Source organism: Pteropus alecto, unplaced genomic scaffold (assembly GCF_000325575.1).
Source record: "Pteropus alecto unplaced genomic scaffold, ASM32557v1 scaffold14, whole genome shotgun sequence".
Lineage (NCBI taxonomy): Eukaryota > Metazoa > Chordata > Mammalia > Chiroptera > Pteropodidae > Pteropus > Pteropus alecto.
The window spans coordinates 8,957,182-8,969,745 of NW_006436810.1; the positions used below are offsets into that span (position 1 = coordinate 8,957,182).

Here is a 12,564-nt window from a genome sequence, read left to right on the forward strand (position 1 = left end):
CTTGTACTCCATGTTGCAGATTATAATACATACACAATTTTAAGGTATTACATATTTAGAAAGAAATATAAAGGGAAATAGTTTTAAATGTAATTATTGTTCAGAAACCCATAAAAAATAAAACTTACTGTACAATATATATTTTTACTCTGAGAGTTGAAAAGAAAATTTTATTCCTTACCACTGAATTAAGGGGAAAGGGAACTCCAATAAGAGAAGCCATCAATGGTGCAACATCAGCCTACAAACAGAAAAGGTTCAATTCTAAGATATCTACAGACATCAACAAGGAAATTAAATAATTCAATGCAACTGTATTTTGGAATAGAAGCTGCCTCTGCCCGAAAGCCCTCCCTCTACCTTGGCCTGGGAACTCCTCCTTATTCTTCAATCTCAGCTCAATACTCGATTTCTCAGGAAACCTTTGCAGACCACATAATCTACAGACACAGGAGTGCCCCCTTATCCTGAGGATAGAGAATACATTCCAAGACCCCCACTGGATGCTGAAATGCCTGAGATAGTACCAAACCCTATATATGCTATGTTTTTCCTTTTCATACATACTTTTTCACTTAAAGGAAGCATCATAAGGCTTCTCTTCAGTATCTCTGAATTGCCAGCATCACTATTCTTACGCTTTTAGGTTGTTATTAAAATAAGGATGACTTGAACACAAGCACTGTGACACTAGCCCCGTCGATCCGATAATCGAGATGTCTACTGTGTGACTAAAGGGCGGGGAGTGTCTACAGTGTGCAGACGCCGGACAAGGGAAGAATCATGTCTCGTGTGTGATGGAGAGGGACAGAAAAAGGTTTCAACATGCTACTCGGAACGGTGTGCAATTTACAACTAATGAACTGCTTATTTCTGGAATTTTCCATTTAATATTCTCAGACTGTAGTTGATGGTAGGCAACTGAAACCACGGAAAGTGAAACTGCAGATAAGGGCGGACTCCCGGACGTCCACTCTGTGTTCTCATGGTTTCGTGGGCATCTTTTGTAGTCTTCATCGCAGCTATGATTTTACATTTATTTGTATAATAACCTGATTAATATCTATTCTCACCCCTAAAGTATAAGCGTCCCTGGTCAGGGACTGTGTCTGCTTTTCCTCACTGTTACATCCCTTATGCAATGCTTAATGCTAATGTTGGCATGATGTTTAATACTGTAGACCCAGAAAATGTTGATGGAAGAAACAGAAAATCTCATCTAATTCAGATCTGAGGTAGGATTACTGAGAGAGCAACAGCTGAACCTATATTCAGTTTTTTATTATAACCCAGTCTGGCTAAAAGTAAAACATATTCTTGTTTTATGGTCTTCGAGTTATTCCTAACCCTTTGACAGTGATTTTTTTTGCAAATTAATAAACTGCTATTCTGATTTTACACATTTTCATTTACTTGGGTAATACATATCCAACCTGAGAGAAGAGAATGCTCTTAGTGTGCTGAGAAAGAATAGGCTTTGGCGACCTGAATAGGCCTGAAATGAGATCCTAGACCTTGGATTAGCCACCACAATAAGGAATGTCAGCTTGTGAGGTGACCTGGAGATGACAAGATAATCCTGCCATTTTGGAGGCCATATACCAATGATACTGCACCTTCTACAAATAGTAAAGAAGGCTATTTACATAGCTTATCTTCAACAATGAAAATTCTGTGTTTCCTATTTACAGATGATGTTACCAGCCTTACTTGATTAGCTTGAACATGCATTTTCCTGTAATATAAAGTTTCTAGCTGGGTAACCTACACTCTTGTCACTTTTTTCCCATTATATCTGTAAGGATCCTGAGTTGAATTAAAGATAAAATATATGTTAATAAAAAAGAAACAGTGACTGACATACGACAGGAAAGAAACCTGGAATAAGGTTTTATTAGATCTGTGCTTAAAGCAACTAAGCAAGGAAACCATGACAAGAAATCAAAGAATTTTAACAGGCATGAAAAATTCGATTTACATAATAATTCTTTAATTAGCCAATGTTATTTGGAGGGAGCTCTTTTAGCTTTACTTGAGGCTTTTTTTATTTTGCCAAAAGGAAGATTAGTTGAGTCAAAATATTTGCACTGAAAGAATTTCCTTTGGTAATTGAAATGTTTTGAAACATTGTTTATCATCATTCTTATTAATACACTTTTTTTTCAAAGATTTTTTTTGGTCTAAACTTCTTATAGGAGATAAAATTAAATTTGAACATGATTAAATTGAAATAAATACCTGATTGATATCTCGTCTCTTCCAGTATTCCAATTTACATTCTGAAAGACATAATTAGATACAAAAGCTGATATTGATTAAAAAAGAATAAATCATTTCATTATTATGAGTGGTCAATGCTTAATGAAATATAAAAGTGTAAGAAAAGTCTATTTTAAGTCAAGTACAAACCAAAAAGGTGCCCAAAAAGGCAGGACTGTATATTTTTAAGTGAGAATTTCACATACACGACTGAAAAGTAAATATTTGGTGTTTTCTGTAATAATTTATTAAACTTTCAAAATGCTCACTTGGATATTATTATTTCAAAACATCAAAAGACTAAGGAAGGAAAGATGGAACTAAAAGGCACAATGATAACTATTAGCATGACTACACCTAGCTACAACCCTGTTCCAGGGAGTTAATATGGCAACTGACAGTCCGTTAGTCACCTAAGTTTTTCTTTTTCTGCAATGGCAGTTGCTTGCAAAATACCTAAAATTGTAGCTGTGATGCTCCTACCGTCATTAATCCCAAATGTTAAAATAGTATCGTGAGTTACTATTGAAAATGCCTTCAAAGATAAACTCATTCCCCTCTTTCTACATATAAATTTGGGAATTTCAATAAACAATAACCAAAATGATTATTAGACCATGTCTTGATTTAATGACTCTTTAAGATATATTACCAAAGGTTTCTAAGATATTTTTTGTGATGAAATAGCCTTTAATAGCTAATAAAGTTTAAAATATGTGCCTGCTTCTACTAGTCAGCTATAAAAAATTAATGCTAATCACCTTATGAGGAAAAATAAGTATTCCCTTTCTTTGTAACTCGTGATACTTATAACAGTTTATAAGTAAATATATTCTTTCTGAAATGATTCTTGAAGTCATGTGATTCTAAAATATTAATTCACTGAGAAATTGAATGCCAAAATAAGTTTGACCTCTTAAGGAGAAACACATTATTTAACCTAGCTTCTATTTAGAGCCAATCTAATCCATTTACTGCAGAGCACAGGAATATAAAACAATGTGACTGCTTTGGAAAACAGTTTGGCATTCTGCAAAAAATTAAACAGAGTTTCATATGACTCATTTATTCCACTTCTAGGTATCTAGTCAAGAGAAAGTAAAACAAAAATTTTCACACAAATCTTTATGGCAGCATTATCATAATAGCCAGAATGTGAAAACAAATGTCCAAAAGATGATTGTATAAAATATGGTATGTACATCAATGGAATATTATTCAGCTATAATGACTTCTGATGAATGCTACATCTGATGGATAGATGAGCCTTGAAAACAGTATGCCACGTGGAAGAAGCCAAACACAAGAGACCACACAGTTAATGATCCCATTTATATGAAATGTCCACAATAGGCAAATCCATAGAGACAGAAAGTAGATTAATGGTTGCCAGGTGATGGGGAGAGGGAGAAATAAGGAGTGACTGCTAATGGGTATTTTTTTGGTGTGGTAGTTATGAAATGTTCTGTAATTAGATAGTAGAGGTAATTGCACAATCTTGTGAATATACTAAAAACACTGAATTGTATAATTTTAAAATGAGAATTTTATGGTATAAGAATTATATCTCAATCAAAAAATAAATTCAATAAAAGAAAGAAAACATCTAGGAAAATTTTATTATACAAACCAAAAACAGTTTTCTCTGGTAAAAATGCCTGAACATGGCTTGAGTCCAAATGCCTGGAGAAGGTTTTAAAAAGACAATTTCTAGGCCTCATCCAGCCTCATAAATCAAAATATGTGGTGACAAGGTCTGGAAATCTGTATTTTAAAAAATACATATATGTATTTGAAACAAGTGCTTTGAATGAGTCTGATGCAACTAATCCAGAGTGTAAGACATTTGGGAGGAATTTTTTTTGTCCAATTAGTAAAAACTTTGGAACTCTGAAAAAAACCTTACCTTATAAAATAAGCAGAGCTCCAAGAAAAAGGAATTCTTTTTCCTCACGGATTTAGAAGCAAGGAGAACACAGAGAGCCTTCAAAAGTATTAGAGACAGGTAAAATCTGTCCAGTTGTGAAATGTCAAATGTTACATCTGTATGATTTATTTGACCGACAATAATTGCAAGTAAGATTTGACAAAGGATTTAATTTAAATCCCAGTAAAAATAAGGAATATGAAAAAAAGGCAATAGTATAAGTTTATACTTGAACTTTCATAATGCAAATAACAGACTTCATATTTTAAGCTGAATATTATAAACCAAATAATATAAACTATACAAAAGTAATACATAGAAATAGTAATGACACAGTACCAAAATGAAAACTATAACTTGAAAGTGATTTTTTTAAATTTTGGTTTTATTTTTAAATGTTTTTACATAAACAATAAAGATAAATGTTTATACCTTTTAAAAGTGCATCATCAAATTGCTGAGCTGGTACTTTTTGCGGATACTTGATTCCAGCTCCCCAAGTGACAAAAGGAGTATAAGTCTCTGAAGGATGACCAGCCCCATGGAAACCTACAAAGAAGATACTGAGAATAATAAGACAAGTATATGAGAAATAACTTATACCTAAATATTTATTTTTTAAAATACTTAAAGGTTTTAAGACTTTATCTACCTACAGTTAATTCCAGCCACCACTCCCCCAAATGCTTGCAATTCTGTATGACAATTAGTTTTAAAATATTCCCAAAGCAAGTCAGAGTATAAATAACCAACAGGCATAAGCAAAAACATAAAGCAGGATAGGATGTCTGTTGAGTGACTCTGGTTAAAAGAATAATAATAATAATAATAATAAATAACAATTGGAGGAGATGCCACCGGTGTAGCTCCGAAGGCAGAAAGAACGGGAAAAGCTCCTTTGGGAATTAAACTACCCAAGTTACGGGCAAGCGGTCAAGGCCAGGTCTGTTCTGGAGAGGACAGCAAAGTCTCTACATCTTTTTCTTCCAGGACACTCTGGCCAGAGCAGCCCAACCATCCTTTACGAAGTGGAATCAACTCACTAGAATTCCATGTTGTGATTTGGGGACCCAGACCTCACCTTCATCTTGCTTTGTTCTCTGTGCACACACCATGTTTGCCTTGGGGGTCACGCAGGAAGTACAGGCTCACCAGGGCAGACTTTCAGCAGTCTGAGGTCCCTCGGAGATACTACCTTAACCTCACCCTCTGTGCTGTTGCGCACCACTAACCCCAGGTAGAAAATATAGGTACTTTTTGTTTTCTCCTCCCCACTTTTATCTAATTTCTCATTTTAAATGAGAATATATTCCTTTCACAGTTAAAAGATTCTTTATATAAGATCAGTCTTTTTTATTTTTTACACTAACATTGTAAGCATATAATTATCACCTTGCGTATACTAATACATGAAATCCTTTCAACATTATATCTGCAAGCTACATTTACCACTACTTTAAACATCTTGATATCTTGATAACATATCGCTTAAAGACAGACTAACCCCAGTCTGTCATTCCATGATCAGAAGTCAAGATGAATGCTGTTTTCTCATCATTTCCATAAAATTCTTTTAAAAGGGACACAATTTCTTTGATTCCCTCGTCAACTAATTTAACATTTTCCTTGTATTCTCTGTTGAAAAATAAACAGAAGAACGAATTAAATTACATTAATTTGGAAAAACAAAATTTATTCAACATGAACTCATAACATTCAAAGTCAATAACTCCTGAAATAATTCTGGATTTCACCTTTAACATTTTAAAATCAGAGCTCTTTAGATTGTTAAAAATGTTTTCTCTGTTTAAAGAAGCAAAAGGGTCTGAAATAGTTTTCAGAAATGATTTTAAAGGAGGGTACTGATTAGCAAATACATTTTAATAAACGCTTTTTAAGTCTCAAATGCAATAATGATGCTTTCAAGATCATATCTCTCATAATGCAAACTATGTTGTTCTTGACACACTAATAGATAAGTATCACTGTTTCATGTATCAAATGTTTTCATCCGTTAAGAGTATTTGTGATAGAAAATGTTATAATGTAATATAATAAGTTTTGAACAAATTATATTTACGCTTTCCATATCTGTACAATTAAAAATGGCTCGGATGGCAAAGCTGGTTGCCAAAGCTGTTTTGATATGGACTCAGTCAGTTAAAACAGTGCATCACGTTAAAGAAGAGGAGCCTGAGACATTCACTACTGGCAGGTAACCAATAGACTCTACAGTTAAACTAATCTAAACCAAATTTGAAATAAAGAATAAAAGCAGAACATGGATTCCTCCTCTTTCCTAAGGTCTGCAAAAGTGAGAAAAATATTTGCTATTTTATATAAGGGTGCAACTGAAATATAGTATACAAAACTTTAGTTAATTATTTGCTAGATACAATAATGATTAAATGAAACACATAGGAATAGCTAATTACTTGTTCTCGTGATATAAATATTAACACCATAAAAATGCTTTTCATTTCAAGATTTACCGAATTTCTAAAATTTGTAAATTTTTTCCCTCTGCCTTGATAAATGAAAAATATAGGATATATTTTACTTAAATTAATGTGCAGTCTGGCTGAAGCACATGTGATTGTAGCTACTATGCCATTCTATATCTCATACAAGTAAGAATTATTCTACATTAGTTATTTAAAATATAAGTACTGCTGTGATAATCACAAAGGAAACAATAATTTAAAAGTTCAAACATAACAGTAGTTTCTCTCAAAAACAAGAAATTAAACTGCATTAAAATTACCTCGATGATGGTCGGTGAGCATGTCCATTTGTATCTATTCCTAATAAATGTAAGAAAAAAACGATTTTCTCTTCATTTAGTTGAGAAAACAAAGATTGGTTTTTTCTGGCAGCATGAAAGAATTCCTATATGTAACAAATAGTTAAAAATTTAGTACATTTGTTTTATTTAAAAATTAGTTCTGATGAAAACATTTACTTAAATCTACACATAACTATAAAATTATCTATTTTGTTTAAATTTATCGTCAGGGCTACCAACACAAAGCCCTTGTTGTCGGCTGAGACATCTATGTTCAAATAAGGAGTTATTTTCTGTAGCCAAAAAAATAAAAATTTATAGAAAGGATATCTTGATTTCATGATGATCTGATAACACTAAATAAAATACAGCAAATTAAAGAAATATTTTGACAAGAGGCAAAAATAAAATAATACTAGTGGCCTTAGGAGAATATAGAAGAGAGTTATTTGAGTTGAACCAGAAGTGGGGTGAAGCAAAGGAAGTCATGGCAAATCTAATAGAGGAGATAATGCATGAACTGAGTTTTAAGAAGCAAATAGATTCAACATGGATGAACTTTAAGAATATTATGCTACATGAGATAATCTAATCACAAAAAGACAAATGCTGTATAATTTCATTTAAATGAGGTAACTAGAGTAATCAGATACATAGGGGCTGGGAGACAGGGAAAATGGGTAATTGTTTAATGGGTAGTTTCAGTTTGTCAGACGAAAAGTTCTGGAGATTGGTTGCACAACTAAGTGAACATACTTAATACTACTGAACCTGTACAGTTAAAAATTGTTAGGATGGCAAATTTTATGTTATGTGTACTTTACCATAATTTTTTAAAAAGTGAGTAGAAATTTACATAGATTTGTTAATCGTTTGACTTGAATTAAGCATGAGTCTCTGGCCAGGGCATGAAGTCCAGGTAGGACCCTGACTCCCTCTCTCCCCTTATTTCAAACCTTGCTCCCAGTCAGTGTTCCTGCCAATCCACACCCCAACCCGCCCTTTCAGTTCCTCATATCCAGTATGCTCACTCTTCCTTCAGGGCCCAAGACTTACAGAATGCTGTTGGCCTGAAACACTCTTCTCTATGTGTATTCCAGATCCATCCTTTTCCTTTTTCTCCCATATTTCCTCAGTGATCATCTCAAAATTTTCTCGAAAGCCTTTCCCTAACTATCCAGTCTAGATCAGAATTTTCATATTTTTAGTCCCTGTATTTTCTTTCACACTATTTACCACTGTTGATGATTTTCTACTTTTGTTTTTACTTTATATATATATAAATATATATATATATATATATCGTATTTTATGAAGTCATGGGCAAATCTTTTTTCTGTTCACTATCATCATATCACCAATACCAGCAATGTTGAAATAAAAGGAAAAGAAGGCATAAAATCAGGCTAGCCATCAGCTATTTCTTCCTATCCACAACTCATAATTTTCAGTTATATATATAATTCATAATGTTTAGTTATACATATGAAATTAGAAGCCAAAGGCCTTTAAGCAGAGGCTAACGTAAGTAGATTAAATTAAGAAGTGATAATTAGCAAAGGAATTAAACAGCATTTTTCAAAAGGCTTTCACACGCCTCACACGGTGCCACTACTGTAAGACTGGTTCTGTGGTCAATGAAAGATCGAGCTTTACCATAGGATGATTTAGCAGACTAGGACTAAAATACGGGTCAACTGAATTCCACTGAATTTTGAGCTTCTATTAGTTACTGTAGAATGGATAATTTCTTAGAATCCAGTCTTAAAAATAGTGTGCTGCAATATAGAACTTTTACATTCACACAAGTAGAAACCATTAAGATGCATTCAACTAACAAATCAGTTTCTAGTACTGTACATTAATCGCTCAATAATACATACCTTAATATTATCAAAAACCCATGTATCCAGTTTTGTTACATCCTGGGCACCAAAATCTTCATCATTAGCATCATAACTATATACATAAACATGGTTTCCAGTAGCTGATGAAAAGAAAATTTGGGGAGCAAATTTTTAATAATCTCTCAAACTGTCCCAAACATAAACTAGTCATTTAAAGATTTTTATAGCCAGAATTTTTCACGTAGCATTTTATATCATGATGGGGAAGAGAAAGATGGGAGAAATAAACATTTATTTTATGTACCGTGAACCATGTGTTGTACTTTAACACATGCTGTTGCTTTTTGTTCTCACAATAACATATTCTAATTTTACATACACATTACATATAAGTTAATTATCTTGCCAAAGTGACAACGCTAATACACAAAAATAAACACCAAAGTCTCCCTATATGGGTTTAACTTTTCAAAAACCTTTTTTGTGTCAGGATATTATAATCTAAAATAGATGAAGTCATTTAGTTTACAAAATTCCTAAAGCAAGAAGAAGATTGAACTATTTCACTTCTGTTATTCACAGAATATGTGTATATTTCTCAATATAAGGGAATAAATATTGCTTATTGACAAACAGTTTGATGGGGTAAACATATTAATCTTATACATTTGCAAGATTGTATTAAGAATCTAATCAACTTAGTGAATTTTTGAGTTAGATAGATTCTTAAAGATCATAAGGAGAGATAAAATAAAATAATGACAATTTCTCACAATATCAGGTTATCTCTACCGACACTATTCCACTGCTCAGCCATTCTACTTCTCACATCTTAAGTAAAGATCTGAGTGGTTTGTTGGTTACCATAAGAAATGAAACATTCTTATTGGACCGTTTCTGATTCAGGCATTGGTCCTGTACTATCAACTGCAGCCAGAAGTAGGAAGTTTAGTAAGCCATAGCAACTTAATCCATCCTCACCACTACCAGTCCAAACAAAAACTAAACTGCTTCCCAAAGAAGGGAGTATATAAATGGCAAACAGTTTATGGTGTTTTGGCTTGCCCTACATAATAATGTCCTATAAATATCATACATAAAATTCTGAATATATATTTTGCTTTTAAGACATAATAATCTTCAATAAATCCAATTATTATAATTACACCCATGGTGATGTATGTTACAAAACCTTTTCGTTAAGAGAAATGACCAATCATTCCACTCCCTCTAAAAGGCCTTTAATGACATGAAATAAAATCCAAGTGACTTTATGAAATAATATAAATGAATTTTCAAATCGAGAGATGTTCTAATGCTTGCAGATTCATGCACAGAAACAGACACAACAAATCCAAATGGCATGATCCTGAATATATAATTATAAGAATTATAAATATAAATTTTAACATTTAAATCTTAATTTATCAAAGTAAAATTAACCACACATCAACCTCATCATCATGAGGAATTATGGGATAAGCATTTTGCTAAATGTTTCACATGAATTATCTAATTTAATCCAAAACACAAACTTATGAGATGAAAAATTATATTATCAAAAAAAAAAAAATCCTGAAGTTCAGAGAAGTTGCCTAACTTGCCCAAAATTATAAAACTGTTGAATGGCAGAGCCATATATCATTTCATTGAATACAAGACACTAACAATTGTATGATGTGCCAGTATTTCAAGTACAACTAAGAAGGAAAAATCAAATTGACATTTCTATCCATTGTAACACACCACCCTATTTCAGAAACGTTAAATATGTTAAAACATGTATCACAAAATCAATAAAATATAGTGAATCATATATACAATTTAGCATATTAATTTATTACCTATTTATTATCTGAAGAAATATAATCAGTGACTCTTACCTTTGGCAAACATGGACAAAATATCTGGGCTTCCCCAGCTCCATGTGTACTTGCTTTCATTAATAAGAGAATCAAACTCTACAGGATTTTCCTTCCATCCTTCAGGTAATTCAGAAAAAAAAGCAAGTAATAACAATAGTAATATATACATGGTAAAGTATTATTATAGCCCCTAAAGAAGTATTCTTCAAATAATAACAATGAGGATGAAATGCAGAACAAATGCAAAACTAATAACAGATTTTATGTTACACATATTATGCCACAAATTTTTTAAAAGACTTACAATAGATAATTTACTTCTTGATGAAATATAGAATTATTTTTGGACTTTTGAGAGTTAACATCTAGGAAAATCATAGATCTCTTCAATCATATTTTTTCAATAGCACAGGATGATATAAGACTAAAGTTTAATTCTTGAATCAATACCAGTATGTGTTTAATGTAAGGCCTGCTTAAATGCTTGTCAAAAGTATCTCAAAACATGCTTCATCTGTGTCACAATTCAGTGTTAAAGAAGCAATATTTACATAATAAAATTTTCATGTAATAAAAATGGTCTAAACAGACAATACCTTTGGCAACTGCACTGACATCTTCATAAAACCCAGCTATCAGGGCTACGTGACCTGGCCGAGATTCAGTTGGCACACGTGTATGAGATATCCCCCAGCTGCCTTCATGCATTATGATATTCCTAAAAGATATTATGGATGAACAGTTAATACAGATTATGACTAAATGCTCTGTTAAGGCTTTAGAAAAATAAGATTATTGCAGGAGTCAAAACCAAATGAGTCAAAATATAAGACAGAAAGAAACCTTTCTAACACCAGCTGAGCCCAGGTCTCACTCTCCCACCAGTGGGTTCAAAGCATAAGTGAGCTAAAGAGGATGAACAAGAAAAAGCCAACCACTGCACAGAATCATGAGACAAAATACACCAGTGTTGTTTAAGCCACAGAATACTGAAATGGGTCGTTACATAAGTAACTGAGATACACAATGTTATCCTATCAGTGTTAAATTGTACTAGGTGTGATGAGGGCACCGTAGTCATGCAAGACAAAGTCTTTGTTTGTAAGAGGCGCATGCAGAAGTGTTTAGGGAAGTGTCATGGTATCTTGCTTTCAAATTATTCAGAAAAAAATTAAAAGTTAAAGCCTCTGTGTGTGTATGTGTGTGTGTGTGTGTGTGTGTGTGTACCGAGAAAATGCAAATATGAAAAAAATTAACAACTGTTAGATCTAGGTTAAGGGTATACAAATGTTCATTATATAATCTTTTAAACTTTCTTGTACTTGAAAAATTCTCAATATAAAAAAATTAAGGGGAGGGGAAATGGCAGTACTACTAATTAGGAGTTAAATTATATCCCTAAATATGAGATTAATATAGGCAAAACGGTTTCTTTTGCTAAAATGTATCAACATTCTTTAAGTTTTATCACAGTGATTTGCAAAATTGGGGGAGGCAAAACCACCAATAACACTACTGCAAGAGAAAGGCCTATAGGGCAATGTGTTATAAAACACTGCATTGGTAATAGTTTTCAAGATAAACTTCTGACTCTCAAAATGTCCTGTAGAAAAGCATAAGTACTGGCTTAGAAACATTTAGTATTGACTAATCTCATAATAAAACCAATTTTGGTAGAATACATACATAATAAGAGGCTTGAAAACCACGTATTAAGGGAGAAATATTTTTTCACTTTTCAGTTATATAATGAAAACTGAACTTAGAAAGGGAGATATAAAGAAGTTTGGATAAAAACTTTGTTTTTTTTAACTTTGTTTAAAAACATTTTGATCAGTTCAGATTGTATTTAAAAAAAAAAGTGTGAACAAATAAAACCTT

General features: G+C 32.5%; 1 protein-coding gene across 19 annotated transcripts in view; it reads right to left on the reverse strand.

Annotated features, from left to right (window-relative positions):
- The window catches only part of PIGN (phosphatidylinositol glycan anchor biosynthesis class N), an 81,460-nt gene that overhangs the window by 57,366 nt on the left and 11,530 nt on the right, over positions 1–12,564 (reverse strand). For all 19 annotated transcript variants that reach the window (XM_025048118.1, XM_025048117.1, XM_025048120.1 and 16 more), the window contains 8 exons: positions 11,280–11,401; positions 10,702–10,800; positions 8,855–8,958; positions 6,951–7,075; positions 5,691–5,821; positions 4,619–4,735; positions 2,239–2,279; positions 182–241 (listed from right to left, as the gene is read on the reverse strand). In XM_025048118.1, the coding sequence (XP_024903886.1) occupies positions 182–241; positions 2,239–2,279; positions 4,619–4,735; positions 5,691–5,821; positions 6,951–7,075; positions 8,855–8,958; positions 10,702–10,800; positions 11,280–11,401 (799 nt within the window). The remainder of the gene's footprint in view (positions 1–181; positions 242–2,238; positions 2,280–4,618; positions 4,736–5,690; positions 5,822–6,950; positions 7,076–8,854; positions 8,959–10,701; positions 10,801–11,279; positions 11,402–12,564) is intronic.